The sequence below is a fragment of the Lissotriton helveticus genome, chromosome 8 (genome assembly GCF_964261635.1).
Source record: "Lissotriton helveticus chromosome 8, aLisHel1.1, whole genome shotgun sequence".
Lineage (NCBI taxonomy): Eukaryota > Metazoa > Chordata > Amphibia > Caudata > Salamandridae > Lissotriton > Lissotriton helveticus.
Window position 1 is genome coordinate 904,286,870 of NC_136069.1, and position 21,029 is coordinate 904,307,898.

At 42.9% G+C, this 21,029-nt stretch overlaps 1 protein-coding gene across 1 annotated transcript in view; it reads right to left on the reverse strand.

Moving 5' to 3' along the window:
• Positions 1–12,192: 12,192 nt before the first annotated feature.
• ABHD10 (abhydrolase domain containing 10, depalmitoylase) overlaps positions 12,193–21,029 on the reverse strand; it is a 173,066-nt gene continuing 164,229 nt past the window's right edge. Inside the window, exon 5 of the mRNA XM_078657708.1 lies at positions 12,193–13,239. Within this exon, the coding sequence (XP_078513834.1) occupies positions 12,898–13,239 (342 nt within the window). The 3' untranslated portion in view covers positions 12,193–12,897. The remainder of the gene's footprint in view (positions 13,240–21,029) is intronic.

Below are 21,029 nucleotides of genomic sequence, written 5' to 3' on the forward strand. Positions count from 1 at the left end.
AAGCCTTTAAATCTTGTTCTTCTCGTGTTACATTTGCTGTTCCTTCAAAGACAGAGGTTAAATGTTGTCACACTCTGTCTTCCTAGGGAGCTTGGTGTTTACTTTTCTTTCTCTGACTTCAAAGTGAGAGGATTTATGTGACAACCATGCTGGCTACTGGGGTAATTAGTAGTATAGGCTTTATTTCGATAAAAACATATCATAAAAGCATCACATTTTAACACATTTGCACATTAAGAAAAATTTGATAGTCCATTTACACCAAATTTTAAATTTAAGAACAATAAAAGATAAGACCACAATTAAGATTAAAAATCGTGATTTAACCAAGTTCTTTTAAGATACAAATGAAACACTTTTTATAAGCCTTTTTGCTCTAATGAACCATGCCCATGATAAAAACTTTGAAAGACCACAGACGTACAATGTCCGTGTGTCTGACATTAAAATGCGGAGTGCCTCATTAGATTGCCTAGTGCCCAACAATCGACATATAGGTTTGAGCCACCTTTTCCTCGGCTGCACATATGCCAGGCAGGCAAATAGGATATGGGCCACAGATTCCATTCTAGTTTGGCAGATGGGGCAAAAAGGTGTTGTTTGGGACGGGGTTTCCAGCGAGCAATTAAGGCGCGCACTGGAAGAGCCCTGACCCTATATCTAAAGTACAAAGCCCTATCAGCAGATTTCCAGACAATATCTGGGGTAATTATGAAGTGAGGTGCAAACAAATATTTGAAAATAATCAAAACAAATTAATACACTAGGTGATGACATTTCAACACATTATTGTTTGGGCGCTGTATTGTTTTTATCAGCAAGACTGAATGGCTGTGCAAATGTAATGGCCATTTCAATTGAAGATGTGTTGTCTGTAATAGCAGTGTGCTACCACACCATGAATACTCCACTTTATCCCATTCCACACTACTCTGCACCACTCCGCTCTACGCAACTTCACTCTACACCTTTCTACTCTACATCACTGCACTCCACCCTACCCTAGGGCACTTCACTCTACTATGAAACAATGTACTCTATGACACTGCACTTTGCACCACTGCTGTGCGCATCTGGGCTACTCTGATATGTACCACTCTATGCCACTGCACTCAACTGTAACCACTGCACTCTACACCACTTTACTCAAAACCAAGGCACTTAATGCCAATCTACTCTGCACCACTGCACCTATGCCACTGTACTCTACAACACTCTATTGTACTCTAGGTCACTGCAATCTATGCCACTCTGTTGTACTCTGCACGACTGTACTCTACGCCACTCTACACCACTGCACTCCACACCAAAGCACTCTTCGCCACTCTTCTGTACACCACTGCGCTGTACCATCTACAACACTCCACTCTCTGCCACTGCATTCTACTCTGCACTACTACACTGTATGCCACACTACTCTGCATCACTCCACTTTACGCCACTGCACTCTACCATGCACTTAAACGCACTCTATGTCACTCTACAACTCTGCACTTTCCACTACAAAAATGTACACCACGCTACTCTGCCCCACTCTACCACACTGTACACCAATGCACTGTACGCTACTACTCTATGCCACTTCACTTTGCATCACTGCACTCTACTCTGCACCACTACGCTCTTCAACACTGCCCTCTACGCCACTTCACTCTACACCAATTATTTCTACTCTGAAACAATCCACGCTATGCCACTACACTACTCTATTCCACTCTGCGCTATTTCACTGCACTGCAATATATCCTGAGCCACCCCACTCTTCTCTTCACCACAGCACTGTACATCAATGAACTCTGCCACTTTGCTCATAACCAATACACTGTAAGCCACTGCACTGTACAACACTATACTCTACTATGTAATACTCTACGCCAGTGTGCTCTATACCACCTCACTGTCACCGCACTCAACACCATTTTACTCTACGCACTGAACTCTATGCCGCTCTATTTTACTCTGCACCTCTGTACTCTAGGCCACTACTCTCTATGCCACTTTACTTCACACCACTCTACACCAATGCACTCTCATCCATTCTACACTGCACTCTACGACACTACAGTGCAACACTGCACTATTTGCCACTCTACTCTGCACCACTGCTCTCTATGCCACTGCACTCTACTCTGCTCCATTCTACTCTACTGCACTCTATGCCAAAGCACAGTATGCCACTACACTACGCCACCCTACTTTACATCGCTCCACTCTATGGCACTGCACTCTATGCCAATCCACGCTAATCGACTTTGCACCACTACACTCTATTACACTGCACTCTATAGCACTCCACTCTATGCCACTTCACTCTACTCTGAAACAATCTACTCTATGCCACTACACTCTATTCCACTCTGCGCTATTCCACTCAACACCACTTTACTGAAAACCAATACACTGTACGGCACTGCACTGTATGACCCTATACTCTACTTTGCAACACTACTCCACACCACCGCACTCTACGTCACTGAACTCTGTCACTCTAGTCTACTCTGCACCACTGTACTCAACGACACTGCACCCTATGACACTTTACTCTGCACCACTCTATGCCACTCTACTCTACATCGCTAAACTCTAACACTCCACTCTGCAACACTATACTCACTGCCACTAAACTCTATGCCACTCTTCTCCGCACCACTGCACTCTATGCCACTGTACCACTCTATTCTACTGCACAACAATGCACTGTACGCCACTGCACTCTACACCTCTCTACTCTACTTTACTCTCTGCCAATGCATTCTACCCCACTCTACTATGCACCACAACACTCTACACCACTGCATTCCACACAACACCATTCTATGCCACTGCATTCTACTCTGTACTGCTCCACTCCATGTCAATCCACTCTGTGCCACTCTAATCTACTCTGTACCACAGCACTATACTTCACTCCGCTCTACGCCACTTCTCTCCACCCTACAACACTGCACTCTACACCACGGCAATCTACACTGGAGCACTCCATTCTATGCCACTCTACTCTAACCACTGTACTCTACACCACTTTACTCAAAACCAATAAACTCTACACTACTGAACTGTATGCAACTAAAACACTCTATTCTGCAACACTGCACTCTGCCACTGAAATTGACGCCACTCTACTCTGCAATGCTCCATTCTAAATCAATCCACTCTAATCTACTCTGCACCACTGCACTATATGGCACTCTACCCTATGCCACTGCACTCTACACCACTTCCTGTACACCACTTCGTTCTACTCTGAAACAATCTACTCTATGCCACTGCACTCTACACTACTCTATTCCACTCGGCGCTATTCAACTCTACTCCATGTCACTGCAATATACCTTGCGCCACCCCACTCTACTCTTCACCACTCTACTTTACGCCACTGCACTCTACATCAATGCACTCTGCCACTTTACTCAAAACCAATACACTGTACGCCATTGCACGGTATGACACTAGCCTCTAGTTTGTAACACTCTACTGTAAGCTATTGCACTCTACGCCACTGTGCTCTGCACCAATCTACACCACTACACTGTACGCCACATTATTCTACTCTGCACAATTGTACAATATGCTACTTTACTCCGCATCACTCTACTCGTTGGCACTGCACTCTACACCAATACACAATCTACAACACTTTACTGTGCAACACTGCACTCTATGCCACTGAACTCTCAGCCGCTCTACTCTGCACCACTCTACACCAATGTGCTGCTACAATCTACGCCACTCTACTCTTCATAGAGCTACTCTATGCCACAGAACTCTACACCTGTCTACTCTAGGGGGCATATGTATCATCCTTTTTTTGTCGCAAACAATGTGATTCGCAAAAAAGCAGCGTTTGCGACTAAAAAAACAGAAAATGCGATGTATGATGAAATTCGCATCGCTAAATTAAGGAATCGCAAAATTTGCGATTCCTTAATTTTGCATCAGCATTTAAGGAATCGCAAATTGCGATTCCTTAAATGCTATGTTTGAAGCACCCAAGTTGTGCGATTTCTCATTAAGAAATCGCAAATCACCACCAACTTGAAGTGGGTGGTAATTTGCGATTTCTTTCACAAATGCACTTTTTGGCATTTGTAAAGGTGCCATGTGGCGCACATACAGGCCCTTAGGGCATGTATGTGCGCCATATGCGCACTTATGTAAATTTCAGGGGTGCATCAGGGTGTCCTTATGACACCCTTGCACCCTTTTCTTCATAACAAAGAAACCCAGGGGTCTAACATAGAGGATATCAAGAAACCTCAAGATAAAGAGCTAACGTGCCTGCCTAGGTGCCTTGAAAGCCAAAGACCAAAATAGTCAAATTATCAGAGTAGGACAGATATCACAGAACACAGGACCAACAGTGAAAGTGAGTGAAACCCAAGGGTGTCTCTTGGATTCCCATCAAACTCTTGTAATGATCAATATTATCACTTGGTTATCCAACAGGGAGGCTGTGTCTCTAGATCATTGAGACCAAATGCCCTTCCCCTAGGCGGAGTTGGGTTCCGACCCTCAGTCACTCCTAGGCCATGTGATCAAGATGGAGATGAGAATAAGTGCAGTGCAAAGAAATAATAATAAATGGTGAGTTAAAATAGGAGACAGGGTCAAAAAAAGAGAAATTTTATTAAGCTTGCCCTTTTCCTAATTAAAAACAAGAACAGTTGCAAAAAACGCGGTTTGAAACAAATAACAGCTTGTGGGCCAACATGTTTCAGCCTACAGGGATAGTGGTCCCAGGCTTTCTTCATCTTGATCACATGGCCTAGGAGTGACTGAGGGTCGGAACCCAACTCCGCCTATGGGAAGGTGATAATATTGATCATTACAAGAGTTTGATGGGAATCCGAGAGACACCCTTGGGTTTCACTCACTTTCACTGTTGGTCCTGTGTTCTGTGATATCTGTCCTACTCTGATAATTTGACTATTTTGGTCTTTGGCTTTCAAGGCACCTAGGCAGGCACGTTAGCTCTTTATCTTGAGGTTTCTTGATATCTTCTATGTTAGACCCCTGGGTTTCTTTGTTATGAATACTGTTATTAGGGGATTGTAACCCGGGCAGGTCTTAAAATATCCCTTGGACCCTTACTACACAGTATGTTGTTTTGACCCTTGCACCCTTGAAATTATTCTCAATTTGCGATTCTCAAATTGCGAATCGCAAATTGAGAATAACTTCCCATTTATTCCTATGGGCCTCCGGGCCCATAGAAATGAATGGGAAAGTATTCCTTAATTGCGAATCGCAATTTGCTAATCGCAATTAAGGAATTTTAAGAAATCGCAAAAAAATTACGATTTTTTACATACATCCCTATTTGCAATTCTCAAACAGCGATTTCTAAAAAATCGCTATTTGAGAATCTCAAAGAGGGATTTTCATACATATGCCCCTAAGCTACTCAAATCTACTCTGCACCACTGAACTCTACTACACTGTACTCTACTCTATGCCACTCTATTCCACTTTACGCCATTCCACTCTAAGCCACTGTAATCTATCCTGCGCTACCCCACTCTACCCTTCACAGCTCTACTCTACACCACTGCACTCTGTCAATGCACTCTACACCACTTTACTCAAAGCCAATACACTCTATGCCACTGCACTGTACATCACTATACTCTACTCTGCAACACTATACTCTACACCACTGCACTCTGTACTCAACACCATTGCACTCTATGTCACTGAACTCTATGCCACTGGTCTCTTTGCCATTTTACTCTGCACCACTCTACTCTATGCCACTGCACCCTACACCAATGCCCTCTACTCTACACCTCTGCGACACTCCACTGTGCAACACTGCACGCTGACACTGAACTCTTCTCAGCACAACTGCACTCTATGCTGCTGCATTCTACTCTGCACCACTCTACTGCACATCACTGCACTCTACTAAACTCTACTCTGAACCACTTCACTCTATGCCAATCTATTCTAAGCCACTCTAATCTACTCAGTACCCCTGCACTCTACTACACTGCACTCTACTCTGAAACAGTCTATGCCATTGTAGTCCACGCAACTCTATTCCACTCAACGACACTAATCTACCCTGCACCACCACACTCAACTCTTCACTGCTCTTCACTTCGCCACTGGACTTTACCATACTGCACTCTACGTCAATACACTCTACACCACTTTACTCAAAACCATTACACTCGATACCACCGCACTGTATGCCACTATACTCAACACCTTTGCACTCTATGCCATTCTACTCTACACCACTGCCTTCCATGCCACTTAACACTGCACCACTGAACTCTGCACCACTGCACACTACACCAATGCACTATACACCACTCCATGCCACTGCACACTACGACTCTTTACTCAAAACCAATACACTCTACGCTGCTGCACTGTATGCAAATGCAACACTACACTGCACTCTCTGCCACAGAAATGTTTGCCACTCTATTCAGCACCACTGCATTCTATGTCACTGCACTCTAGTCTGCATGACTCTACTGCGCTCAATGCCACCCCACTTTGCACTACCCCACTTTATGTCAATGCATTCCACTGCACTTTACTCAAAACCAATACACTCTATGCCACTGCACTGTACATCACTATACTCTGAAACAATCTATTCTACACCACTGCATTCAACACCATTGCACTCTATGCCACTGGTCGCTATGCCATTTTACTCTGCATCACTCTACTCTACAACACTCTACTCTGCACTACTAAACTCCACTCTAGACCACTCTACTGCATTATAAACCAATGCACTGTACGTCACTGCACTCAACAAATTCTACTCTGAATCACTCCACTCTATGCCAATCCATTCTAATCGACTCTGGACCACTGCACTCTACTCTATGCAACTTCACTCTTCTCTGAAAGTCTTCTCTATGCCACTCAACTCTACTGTAATCTACTGTGCACCACCCCACTCAACGCTTCACCGCTCTACTCTATGCCACTGCACTTTAAACTACTGCATTCTACGTCAATATACTCTACACACTGTACTCAAAACCAATACACTCTATGCCACTTCACTGTATGCCACTTTACTCATTTCCATTGCACTATATGCCACTGAAATCTGGCATTAGATTCTACTCTGTACTCTACACCGCTGCTCCCAATGCACTTTACTCTGCACCAATGCATTCTTCGACACTCCATTGTGCAACACTACACTCATTGCTACCGCACCACTCCACGCCACTGCATGCCAATGCACTCTATGCCACTAAACTCTACACTACTTACTCTATGCCACTGCACTCTACGTTACTCTAATCTACTGTGCACCACTGAACTCTATGATACTACACTCCACTCTAACCTCTCTATTCTGCTCTGCACCACTCTACTCTATGCGAATGCACTCTACTCTACTATACACCACTGCACTCTACACCATTCCAGTCGATGCCATTTTGCTCTAATCTGCACCACTTCACTCTACACCACTTCACTCTATGCCACTTCACTCTACTCTGAACCGCTCTTCTCTACCCAACTGCACTCCATTCCACTCTGCACCACTCTATCCTACACCACTCTACTATAAACCACTGCATTCTACACCAATGTACCCTACACCACTTTACTCAAAACCAATGCACTCTACACCAACTACTCTGCACCAGTGCACTCTATGACACTATGCTCTAATCAGCAACACTACTGTACACTGTGGTACGCTATGCCACTATGCACCATTATGCTCTACGCCACTGCACTCCACTCACTCTATTCTAAACTACACCACTCCACTGTACACCACTGCTCTCTACAGCAGTCTACTCTGCAACTCTCAACTCTACGCCACTACACTCTAGGCCAATGGACTCTCGCCACTGCACTATACAATACTGAACTCTTCGCAACTGACCTCTAGGCTACTCTACACCACTGCTCTCTCCTTTCAGACCTCGCTCTCAGATGACATGTGAGCATAGAAGGGTGTGAGAGACTGCTCTCTCCTTACAGACCTCTTAGATGATGGGTGTGCAAAGCAGGGTGTGTGTAGGGACTGGCCCCTCCTTTCAGACTTATCTCTCAGATAACATGTGTGCATAATATGGTGTGGTGAGGGACTGGCCTCTTGGTGAGACCTCTCTCTCTGTAATGATGGATGTGCATAGCAGGGTGTGGAGAAGGACTGGCCTCTCCTTTTCTATTGATATCCAAGATGACGGGTGCGTGTAGTAGGGTGTGGAGAGGGACTGCCCTAGCCTTTCAGACATTGTGTGTAGTAGGGAGTGGGGAGGGACTAGCCTCTCCTTTCAGACCGCTCTCTCAGATGACAGGTGTGCAAAGTACGGTGTATGAAGGGACTGGCCTCTCCTTTCAGACCTCTCTCAAATGATGCAAGTGCATTTTATGGTGTGGGGAGGGACTGGCTTTTCTGGTGAGACCTCTCCCTTTGTAATGATGGATGTGCATAATAGGGTGTGTAGAGGGACTGGCCTCTCCTCTCAGACCGGTGTCGGTGATGACAGGTGTGTGTGTGTAGCAGCGTGTGGAGAGGGACTTCCCTATCTTTTCAGATGATGTGTACAGTAGGGCATGGGAAGGGACAGCCCTTACTATTCAGACCTGTCTCTGAAATGATGGGCGTGTGCAGTAGGGTGTGGGGACTGCCCAATTCTTTCAGATGGTGTGCATAGTAGGGCATGGAAAGCATGGCCTTCTCCTTTCAGACCTATTTCAGATGATGGGTCTGCATAGTAAAGCGTGTGGAGGGACTGGCCTCTTCTTTTAGACCTCTCAGATGAAGGGTGTGCATAGTATGGTGTGAGGCAGGACTAACCTCTCTGCACAGACCTTTCTCTGTAATGATAGGTGTGCGTAGTCAGGTGTGGGGCGGGACTGGGCTCTCCTTTTAGACCCCTTTCTCAGATGTCAGGTGTGCACAGTACAGTGTGGGGAGGGACTGGACTCTCTGGTGAGACTTCACTCTGTAATGATGGGTGTGCGTAGTAGGGTGTGGACAGGGACTGGCCTCTCCTTTCAGACCTCTCTCTCTGATCATAGGTGTGCGTAGTAGGGTGTGGAGAGGGACTGTACTCTCCTTTCAGATCTCTGTTTCAGATGACAGGTGGGTGTGTAGTAGGGTTTGGGGAGGGACTGCCCTCTCTGGTAAGACTTCACTCTGTAATGAACAGTGTGTAGTAAGGTATGGGGAGGTTTCTGCCAGCTCTTTTCAGACCTCCCTCTCAGGTGACAGGTGTGCGTAGTAGGGTGTGTGGAGGGAATAGCCTCTCTGTTGAGACCTCCCTCTGTAATGATAGGTGTGCGTAGTAGGGTGCGGGCTGGGACTGGGCTCTCCTTTTAGATCTCTTCTCTGACAATGGGCGTGCATAATAGGGTGTTTGAATGGGCCTTTACTCAACTCACAACTCTTCTTAAACCAATGAGCATAAATAGTAGATTCTGATAAACATCTCCAGTAAGACTCCTTCATACAGTAACAAGTGTGCAAAGCAGAGTGTATTCAAACATCACATACTCCTTCCTATGTTACACAATCCTGCGAGAGTCTTGTGAGATTGCAACATTTAAAAAAAATAAGATGTAACTTTCTAATCATCACAGTACTTATCTCTTACACACTTCTCTCAAACACAAAGACAACAATTTGTATTATTATTAATAGACTCTGCTGAGAACTCATCTACTCCTTTTTACTATTCATGATCCAGCGAGATCCGCGACATTGTAAAAATTAGTTAAATACAATATACATTTATTATCTTCACAGTAGTTATTCCTTAGACACCTCCTCTCTAAATTTAGGGGGACAGCAAGCCTTTCTGCTGCCCCTTTATATAGCTTTCTTACTTAATTTCCACAGCTCCTCCAATTTTTCACTGTAAAGAGTAATGGTGGACATTTAATTTCGAACATTCCAACAGCCAGCCAATCAGAGCACTTGTGAGATTCACAGGAAGGCTCACGGGTAAAATGGGCATCTCGTCCAATCACAGGGCTCCATTTTTGAATTGCACTCTCGCGGGAAGCTTGCGGGCACAACTGCCAAAATATACAATACTTTTTTACCCTTAATATCTCAAAAACTATTAAACGGATTTACACCAACTCACAAAAAGCACAAGCTGCCAACCAAGATCTAGCTTCTTAACAAATTTGGTGTAATTCCGTTAAGCAGTTTTTGCTAAAAATCTGCCTTAAAGAAGGATATGGAAAATGCATGGAGATTTTGCGTTTTGGGACCCTCCTTTTTTTTTTTATCTTGGCCCCGCTTGACGGATTACCCCGAAACTTTTCAGGAAGGAGCTGAAGTGGATGAACGTTTTTAATGTAAGTTTTGTGGAGATTCGTAAAACGGGGTCAAAGTTGTTAGCAAACTAAAAACGCTCTATCTATAGAAAGCTAACCCAACTATATCTACCTCCTGGCAACTGGCAGTAGAATATATATATAGATATAGTTTACTAAATATTGTGAGATCATTAGGGAAACAAGTCCAAATTGATGGGAATATCATAATGTTCAAGACATATTATGCAAAACAATCAACAACAGAAGATATTGCTATATGTGAGAAGTAGAATTACAGTACATGGATACGGTATAATCTAATGCATTCTGGTAAATTAATGCAAACCTCTTCACACCCTGTGTGTTTTTCATAACTACTTAACAAGATGCAGAGAAATCTCTTCTAAAAGAAATTCATCAAAATATGGAGCTGAGAACATAGAAAATCACGTTTTAGTAACAAAATGGATGTTTACATCAATAGTTATATCAACGACTGCAGTAGCTAATAAGTGTGCAGATACAGCGTAGAAGTTCAGAAAAGCATAGGAATTGAATTTACATTTAATTTTTACAATGGGTACACAGGGAGGAAATGCAAACAGAAATAACATGAATGGAAACCCTCACCTCGACGAAGCGAAGGCCTCCTTCATGGAACAATGAGGAATGGATTTAGGAAATAATAGAAGCTCATGTTTCCAACAGTAAAGAGAAACACTAGTATCATTAACAGCCGCAGCCCGTGCAAGGGGTCGGGTGGGAGGGGGTATTTCGATGGATGATGAAAAGGGAAAATACATTATTTATTTATCTTTCCCTCGTGGTCGTCTGCCAAATCCCCTCCCCCCCAACCCGTACTCACCACTCTTACTTGCACAGGCCACGGCTGATCATTAAATATGTAAAGGGTGAGCAAATTTTGTGCCTAGTCTTACCGGGTCCAAACAACTGTGTTGCCCTTAAAGGGAACATCTGGTGAATGATATCACATTAGTTCTCCAGACCCCCTTCTGATATCATTCATCACATAAACAAACATTGTAGAATGCCTACTGTTGGTCATTGTTAGAGATGCCAATTTGGGAGGGAGGACTGTTTTCTCTCTATTCTGAATGGCCCTTTTGAATATTTCCATTTAATGGAAGTTCAGACTTGGAACCTTTTCTAGAATCATAAAGTAGTCCCCTGTGCCATCTCCTCTCAGTCAATGAGTGACTTCAAGATGAGAGAAGGTTCACGGAGAGGCACAAGAGGGCATGGAAAGAGCAATGAGTGTCAAGGTCAAGCGTCAGCAGCCCTCAGCAACAGGTAGTTCTGCAGTGTTTGCAGTCTGCAAGAAAATACAAATTCACCACAACAATTCAGAAGCAAAATAGTACCAATAGTCAGAGAAGTCAAGATTACGTCTGAAGCAGTTTGATGCTTGCACATTCATTATCAACCACAGATGTGTCAACATCTATGATTAATTATTGCAATGGGCACTGAAGACTGGTTACTTTCACGGAGCCTCAATATTGTCCATTACGCTCTCCTTGCTGTCCCAGGTAAATGTTTCCCTAGTGAAGGAATGGTCTAGACGTCGATCAGTCCAATGCAGAGTTTATTTTATGAAAAAGCAGCGACAAAATGAGGTCCGTTTAATGCCACAGTATTTGCTTCTAGACCAGCAAAATGTTAAAGACACGGGTTGCATTGGCAATAACAAAAGATAGAGACACATGCTTCTATAATAGGGGGATGGATATATGGTACTTGCTAGTTGCTCCAGGGCAAACATGACCCTAATTAATTACACACTATTTTTGAAGCGTGTACTTAAGAAGCGATTAATACACTTTTGTTTTCACACTTTTCAAAAGTGAAAAGAAAATCAGTTGGTTGCACTTTTATTCCATAAGTAGCAAAAAACGCGCAAAATCAGTTTTCTCAACTTTTATTTAAAGGTTACTAATGGATTTGTTAATGCCTTAATTAATATGTTAATAAACAATTTAAGTATTATTTCCTCATTTCCTTACAAAATTGCTGCAGTATGGATAACTGTCTCATAAAAAAACTCTGCAAGTCTTTATTACAACAGCTATTGGTCGAGTTTAATACCAACGACATTTTTTAAAGACATCAAATTGCAACTGGACAGCAATCTATAATTTCCAAACAAGTCTGACAGAATGAAAACACCTACACCTAGATTCATATCTAACAAAAGACGCATGAGGTACACAACCTTAAAACAACTCTGACCTTTACAGATTTTGAGTGTTCTAAAAAGCACAGTGTTTATCATTGGATGCAAGAGAATCCTAAAGGGTGCTATCAATTTTAAGCAAATAACAAAATGGGGTAAATTGTGTAATTGGCACAAGAGTGCTGAGGTGTTTGGTATGAGGCATAAAACACAGTAGGGTCAAGAGAGGACACATCCTCATGTCTGTTTTTAAATGACCAGCAGCCATTACTTCGCGGTTCCTGTCTTTGTGCAAACATGCAATAAGGAAACACCAATATATAGGTATTGGTAAGAGAGGTCAGGAAACAAAAAAATAAAGCTTTAGTCTCCTACAACGTATTGTTTCCGAGTTAGCTATCAGGTGCTTGATCATACAGCCTGTACTCTCAGATTCACCCAAGTGTTGTCAGCTTGTCAATTAAATCGTCAATAGTGTAAACAAGAAGCTTGATGTCATCCTTTTCACTCAAACGATGTTGACCATTTTTACGAAGTAGAACATCCACATCAGGGCTGAGAACACGTTCGGCTATTTGCATAGAAACATGCCAAGGCACATCTTCATCCTTCATGCCATGGATGAGCTTCATAGGGGATTTTATTGGAATTGGGGTGTTTAACAAACAGTGGTTTTCTGCTTCTTTAATGAAATTATATGGTATATCATAAAACCCCTCTTCGTTATATTTTGTAGGAACTTTCCATAGTCCTTTTTCCTCAATGTCTTTCTTTACCTGTAAAACAAATCAAATAAACAATTACAGTAGAATCTTTTTTTCTGAAATCCAAACATATAAAGCCAACAATTAAAAATAAAGGATTATGGTAGCAGGGTATTTTCACAATAGCTATCCAAAACAATTAACAAGCATTGGTTTGACCTAAAAGTTTGGCTTGCAATGAAGTAACTTCAGTGATTGGTAAGTTTAGGCACTCAATGTCATCCTAAATGCACTCTGACACTAACCCTTGCACTTGTGTATTCATTCATCATCTCACTCATACTTGCATTCATCTGCACACCATGCACAATTAAACAAACGCAAATGCTCTACAAAAGTACAAAAAAAGAAAAGATCCTCTGCCTAAATGGTATGATTGCAATAAAAAAAATGACATTAAACATAGCAGCAGTCAGCTGTTTTACAATGATATTGTACCAAGTGTATTATTCTTATAAACTTCCAACATGGCCTCCACGGTTACGTTTCACGTTTAAACATAAGTTAATTTGGACATTAGCTCTTAAAACTGATACAAATCAACACCACATTCTTTACTAACCTACAATTAAACATCCATATGTGGGATTTAAGTCATAATTGTCCGTATATCTCAAAGAACATAGAAATCATTCTAAACCCAAAATTTCTTCGAGAGAGATCAAACACTGGTTAAAAACATGAAGTTACATGAAAACAAGTGCATTAGAAGCTATGTAAAATATGAATTCATGACCATTAATTTTTCTCAGATATCGTAAAAAGCACCCCAAACCCACAATTACATCTAAGAAGTGAATACTCATTAAGACATCAATTGCAAGGCGAGACAATGCACAATATTTTAAAAACAATGGTCTTAAATCAATTAGTACATGAATATAGTAAATTTCCTTTGCAAAGTGCATCTACAGTATCCCTAATCTTCTCTATTGTTTCCAGACAAAATGGGAATAGCCTTGAAAAGTTTAAGGCCTATTCTAATGTTTAAAAGTTCTAAAAGAAATAAAGGGTTCGGCAAATAATAGAGATGTGGGTTCATATTTGCACTACCCAAGGAAGAAACTCATTTGGATTGAGGGTTTCTGAGATAAGTACTCCTTAGCTTTCTGAAAAGTCAGAATCCAGGCAGCTTCCCTAAGTACATTTTTATGTGGGAAGGGCTCCCAAGTAGCCAAAGCCTCTGCAGATAAAATATGATCTTTTAGTTATAGCACATTCCTCGTGAGACTCAGAGCCCATCAGTTCACTAAGTTGGACTTCACTCCAACACACCTGTGCTATCCTTTCAGGGCTATCCAACAGAGTTCGATTTGTAAAACAAATTATAAGCTGTATTTTTATCATATATGCCAAGCAATCAAATTTACTTCACATCCAATACCCTGTACCATAGACACCTTTGGGAGATTTAAAACTCATTTTATACACAGATTTTCACATGGGTTGAAAATATCCCTTTTATCTATACATAATAATTCAGACCTGTAAAGTGCTAAAGGAGAGATGCTGTGCAAAAAGGCATTTAAAAGTGGTGTGACAGGCCACCATACATACCATTAAACTTCACCAGGGAGCCCACCTATAATAATGTCCTAGAACGTATGTCCTGCAGATGTTTATTTAAATTCAACTTGGCATTGAAGTACAACCCCCAAATACTTATATATTTCGTATTATTAAAATAACAATTGAAACTGGGTACTTCTTTCCAAAAATTAGGACCTCTGTCTGATCTAAATTAGTTCTCAAATGATTTAATGCACAGTATGAGGTCAGTGCAACCGATTTCTTCTGGATACCTCTCAAGGCATAATCTAGATTGACGAGGTTGTCCGCATGTATCGAACAGTAAATATGAATTGCTCTCATTTTTGGGGAAAAAGAATTTGTTTCATTCAGACTTGTGGGGAGATCAGCTACATACAGGCTAAAAAGGATCAAGACTAACGCACACCCTTGCCGAAAGCAGTTATTAATTCTCATTTTTTTTAAAGTCTTCTCCGACCGATCCATCTTCATCTGAGCCCAAATTGCTGTATGCAACACCTGTGTCAGGGAAAACCATTCCCTCGGGGCATTCCAAGTATGCAATTTATCCCACAATATTCCCATATTCACCGTATCAAAGGCCATGCGAAAGTTCACAAAACAACTGCACAATCTTTGATTTATTTCAATGGATTTTTTAATTAAAGCCCATAGTGTAAAACAACAAGCTGTTGTGAAATGTCCTGCCCAAAAGCCATCTTGTTCTATAGAGAGGAGTGTGTTTTCTAAGACCCGTTCTTCTAGCCTTCTGAACAATATTTTATGAAATATATTAGCTGCCAAATCCAAAAGACTGATTAGCCTACAATTTGCTGTAATTCTACAATCTCCTTTCTTTAATAGAGGAGCCCCTTCAGGTCTATGAAACGATTTGCATTATAGCTATGCATTGATACAGATATTTCAGATTCTCTGCGCACCAATCAATATTAGTATTTAGTACAACTGTTGGATTGTTATCTAGTCCAGTGGCCCTACTTAACCTATACCAAGCTATTTTATTCTGGATCGGTTCTTTAAAAAATATCACAGGAGTCTCTGGGTCAGCTATAGAGTCATATTACTGATCATTTACAGAGGTCGGGCCATATATTTTGTTTTGACATGTAACACCCAATCTTCTTCGGCAATCATGTGAGGGCATATCTGCTATATTAGTCACCAACCCTCAAAACCTTCTCTTATCCCCAGCATGTATGACCTCTAGCATTTTGCACCATTTTATAATCATAAAGACTTACTTTAAATTTTAATCAGGGTCTTATATTCTCTTTGCAACTCTCTGACGTCAGTGTCAGGCCTGTCCAACTGGCGAGTCCTATGAATAGGCAGTTTTTCACTGAACTCTTTTTTGTGCTACTTAAACTCTTCATCAAACCATCCTCTTAAAAGTTTGGTTGCATAATTATTCCTAGTGTTACCCCTTAGCATTAAAAAAGGAACGAAGGCATCTATACTTGAAGTCCTTTAAGGATACAAAACAATTTAGTTTATTATGAAAGTATTAAAATTAGCACCAGGTGAAGAAATAATTTGAAACTCACTGAGTCCTTGCAACTGTTTTGGGCCCAGTCGGGAGCTTACTCTACGAGGAAAGTCCATAAGTAAATGTAATATTTTTTCAGTTAAAACTGTTTCCCTTGATATTAAAACCCCCTTCATGGTGTTATATCTTAAAATCCTTAAAACAACCTAAACTTATCGCAGAGGACAAAAACATATTCAATTGGATGGGACTGAGAACCAAACCTAAAAGTGACACCTGCGGGATTATCAAGGTTTGATCGACCATTCAAACTTATTAGGCTACTCCTGCTCAACCAGTTACCAATAACATTCAAATTAAATTACTCCAGGTAGGAAAATCTGCCTCTGGAATATTATATATCATACAACAATTCAATACTGACTTTGCTTCCAAGCTTTCTAGAAATTCGGACAAATTGGATTTAATCTCTGTATGCAATAAACGTTTACTAAAATGAAAATTTCCCATTGGTTCTGTTTTGTCTGAATTACAATCACTGAAAATCCGTCCTATAAACCAAACGGTCGATCTAAATCCATACTTTTCTGAGCCTCCAAATCAATACTTGTATTTACAAACTTGTCTTAGTGAGGTTTTTGTCTCATGTCTTTCCATCCTTTGCAGCAAAAAACGTGTTGATACAAATTTCCTTATTAACATAAATAATGGTGATCTAAGATTCTTGTCTTTATGGGAATTCCAACAGAATCACTGTCGGAGGGGTGGTCGGAAACAGAAGCGAGGAGGCTGTAGGGGTTGAATATTGTAGCGTTTTTATTGATGTAAAACAAACCTGTAGCAGGATAAAAAAAATAGAGTCTCTGAAAAAATAGTCTTAGGGCGTAGGAATGATGGTTCTCCTTGGCTGATATTTCTTCACAAGGGGTTGTCAGGTATTCCATAGATCGCCTCGTCCTCTCGTGGATTGTGGCTTCCCAGGGGTTTAGCTCAAAATGAAAAGAAAACAGGGGTCACTGCCCATATCCTGCTTTTCTTAGGTTATTACCGTCACCACACCGTGTGAAGTCGTGAGTCAAGGAAAGAGAGGGGGGGGGGGTTGTTTTGGTATATAGATACTTGCTAGGGCCGGTGAAAAAGTTGTTTGGGGTTGGTAGAAAGCGGTTGGGGTAGGCGAGTGCAGCGCTATAGGCATTTGTCACGGTTGAACATGCAACGGGAACAATTTAGACTACAGGGATGTGAGAAGGCCATAAACATAACAAATTCTATTGGTGCTCCCTTTAGTTCTATAACCTCCTCCCACCCCTCCCACACTGTTCCCGCGGTACCCGTTCACGTACCAGTGTTAGCCACAACTCTCCTGAGTTGTGGCGGCTCCTGCGTGTCCCCCGGGCTCCCCCAGTCTTCTGTCCAGATGTCAGGTTCCTCTGGGCTCTCGGGTGTAGTCTCCTCGGGCGGCTCCCCACATGTCGCGGTGTCCTGGTTACTGTCGGCGTCTTCCTCGTTGCTCCTTCCAGCTGGCGCGCTGAGGGTTCCTGCCACTCGTGACCTGCTATGCTGCTTCCTGATTGGTCCGGGCTTGGCGTGCTGATTCTCCCGGGACGATCGGCTTCCGGGTCACTGTGATCGCGCTGTGGGGCGGGGAAAAGAGTCTCTGTTACCGGACTACCAGGGACCCTGTCTTCGTCTTCATGCGGCAGGAAAGGAATCCACTCGGTTGGGCTCGTATCGTGCACCACCTCACAATCACATTTACCTTGCTTGAAGAAATTACATTGCATCTCAGCCGATCTTGTTAAGACATTAATATGGCAGTTGAGGATTGGGGGTTCCATATCTTTTCCAGTTTATTATGGCTTAAGTACACCACAGATTGGTCCCTTGCACACAAGTAGGGCTGGCAAGCTGCACTGGCACCGGCTTCACATCCACTGCAATTGATCAACCCCATTTTAATGATCGTCAAGGATGCCAACCCAAATTTAGAGACCACCACAAAGAGACACTGAGCACAGGTCCAGAGCAGAAACCCAAAAACCAGAGGCATGAGTGCACCACCCGCTACAGTATTGCAGGTGAACCTGTATCGTCCTCAGTTGGGAACGTCAAGAAGGTACAAGCACTTGCCCACTTGGGAATACAAACGCCAAATACTCAAGTAATTAGAGAGTAGTTGCCGAAGGTTTTTGTCCTAAACTGAGCTTTCTGTATCGAGAAGGTACATAATGAGGCAGACAGTAAAAGTCTGTGACCGGGATTAGAAGGGGGAGCTGAGCGGTTTGTACACCTGCGTGCACAACCCGGGCGGTAGCAACAGCCTACCCACCGAGGCTGGTGAAGTACATAGCTCTGAAATACCCAGCTAGCCCCCCCCTCCACCCCCGAAACCCTGGTACCAAAGTGCTATAGTGGTTCAAGCAGCGCAGCAGCAAACTGTAATTGCCTTGCCCCCCAACACTCACCGAGCCCTTTCAATTGGGCAAAGATAAGAGGTGGCTAGAGCATCAACAGAACACTGGTGTGGGGGGACTCCTACTCCTTTCCCCATGCACTGTTTATGCTCTGCGCCGCACTCCATTATCCTCACACCTGGAGCAGCAGGCCGATGACAGCAGCCGCAAGCGGAAACAGGGGAAAAGGCGGAACAGGTAAACTGCGATCCCGAGGGCACATGCTGCACAGGCCTAACGAGGCTGGCTCCAAACACCACCAGGGCTGTGGGTGCCTAGTGCAGTCAGCGGCTGTGGGGCTGATCAGCTTCTCTGTTACTGAGCAGCTGATCACGCTAACACCCCGGCACTAGCCGTCACCACACTGGCAGTTTCTATTCCTGCACTATGCAGCCGGCACAACAGCAGCCCTTATTCGGCTTGGCAACTTGCCTCACTGCAGCTCTGCCCCACAGCACGAAACGCCCTTCTGCAAGCACAAACCTAAGGTATCAGGTACACTTTTAGAAAAAACATGTTGGCCAGCTTCGAATGAAAAACATTGGTAAACTATAGACAATACCATTCCAAGATTGTTGTGCAGTTTAAAAACAGTGACCTAGTTGGATGTGGCGCAATACAGATGAATGAATGAATGAATGAATGAAACTGGGTCTTATAAAGCGCAAACTTAGCCCAAGGGCATCAAGGTGCTAAAAACGGACAATGCATGGAGTAGGCTGAAGAATGTTAAGCTGCAGACTGAGTAAAAAGCCATGTCTTCAGAGCTTTGCGGAACAGCAAATGTGAGAGAAGACCAGAGATTTATTTATTTCAAAGTTTTATATAGCGCAAACAAGATCTTCACAGATATCAGAGCGCTTTACATAGAGGGGTACATGAGGGAACATAGTCAAACAATAAATCAATAGATCACATAGTACAAATAGGTGGCTGCAAGCCATCACGTGAGTAATAAAACAACTCATACAAATAAGTAAATGAGTCAAGCATGCAAAACAGATCGGTGCAAGGTGTTGACAGAGTTCGAGATGGTAGATCAAGTGTATTTAGCCATGAGGATAGCTTTTACTTCTTTTTTGAAGAGTGTAGTGGAAGAGATAAGCCTGGTTTCGGGAGGGAGTGAGTTCCAAATCCTAGGCGCCAATCCTGAGAAGGAGCGCTTGTAAGTTTTTTCCTTCCGGAATCTTCGAGGTTTCAGCAGAAGAGTGTTTGTGCCTCTCGTGTTTCTAGTTCCCCCAGAGATTGTCAGTTTCTGAGCGAGGTAGCCGGGTGAGTTTAGGTGTACCGCCTTGTGTGTCATGCAGGCGATTTTCAGCTGTATTCTGGCTTCAAAAGGCAGCCAGTTCAGGGATTTCAAGTCAGGGGTAATGTGGGAGTGCTTTTTTGATCCAGTGATGAGTCTCGCTGCAGCATTCAGCGAAGCTCTTAGTGGTGCGGTAGTAGTTAGGGGGAGTCCGCAGAGGGCGGTGCTGCCGTATTCAATACGTGGGATGACTAGCGATTGTACTGCTGTTTGGAAGTCTTTGGCTGGGAGGTAGGGTTTAAGTTTCCTCAGAGTATTGATCTGGAAGTTCGCTCCCTTTGTTGCCTTGCTGATATGTTGCTGCATGTTGAGGTTGGTGTCAAGTGTTATGCCTAAAGATTTTGCTGAATCCACTATGGTCGGTTGGACATTGAGTGCTGTTAGGTGCTTAAGCCATGTTTGTGTGGTAGATATTTTCGTGGGAGGTGAGATCAGAAGGAACTCAGTCTTCATAGCGTTTAGTTTGAGGTGGTTATCAGCCAGCCAAGATTGGGTGCTCCTGATCGTTGAGTTCAGACGTAAGATGTCTTTGGGGGATTGTAACTTGAGATATAGCGGAGTGTAATCGGCGTACATGTGAAAGTTTACGTTCGATGCTTGTAGCAAGGAGGTGAGAGGTTCCATGACTAGGTTGAACAAAGTTGGGGATAGGGAGGATCCTTGGGGGACGCCTAGCGTTACAGTTATTGGCGAGGACATCAGGTTGTTGCTCTTGAATTTCTGCGACCTGTTGTGAAGAAAGGAAGTGAACCACTTGAGAACAGTTCCAGATAAACCCATTCTTGTATTTAGTAGTTCTAGTAGATTCTCATGTTTAACGGTGTCGAATGCTGAAGAGAGATCTAGAAGGATGAGGAGGCAGGTGTCGTTTTGGTCTAGCATTTGAAGTGCGTCGTCGATTATGTGAGTCATAGCAGTCTCTGTGCTGTGTCCTGCTCGGAAGCCTGACTGGTGGGCATTGAGGAGATGGAATTGCTCAATGTGTTTAGTCAATTGTAGTTGTGCG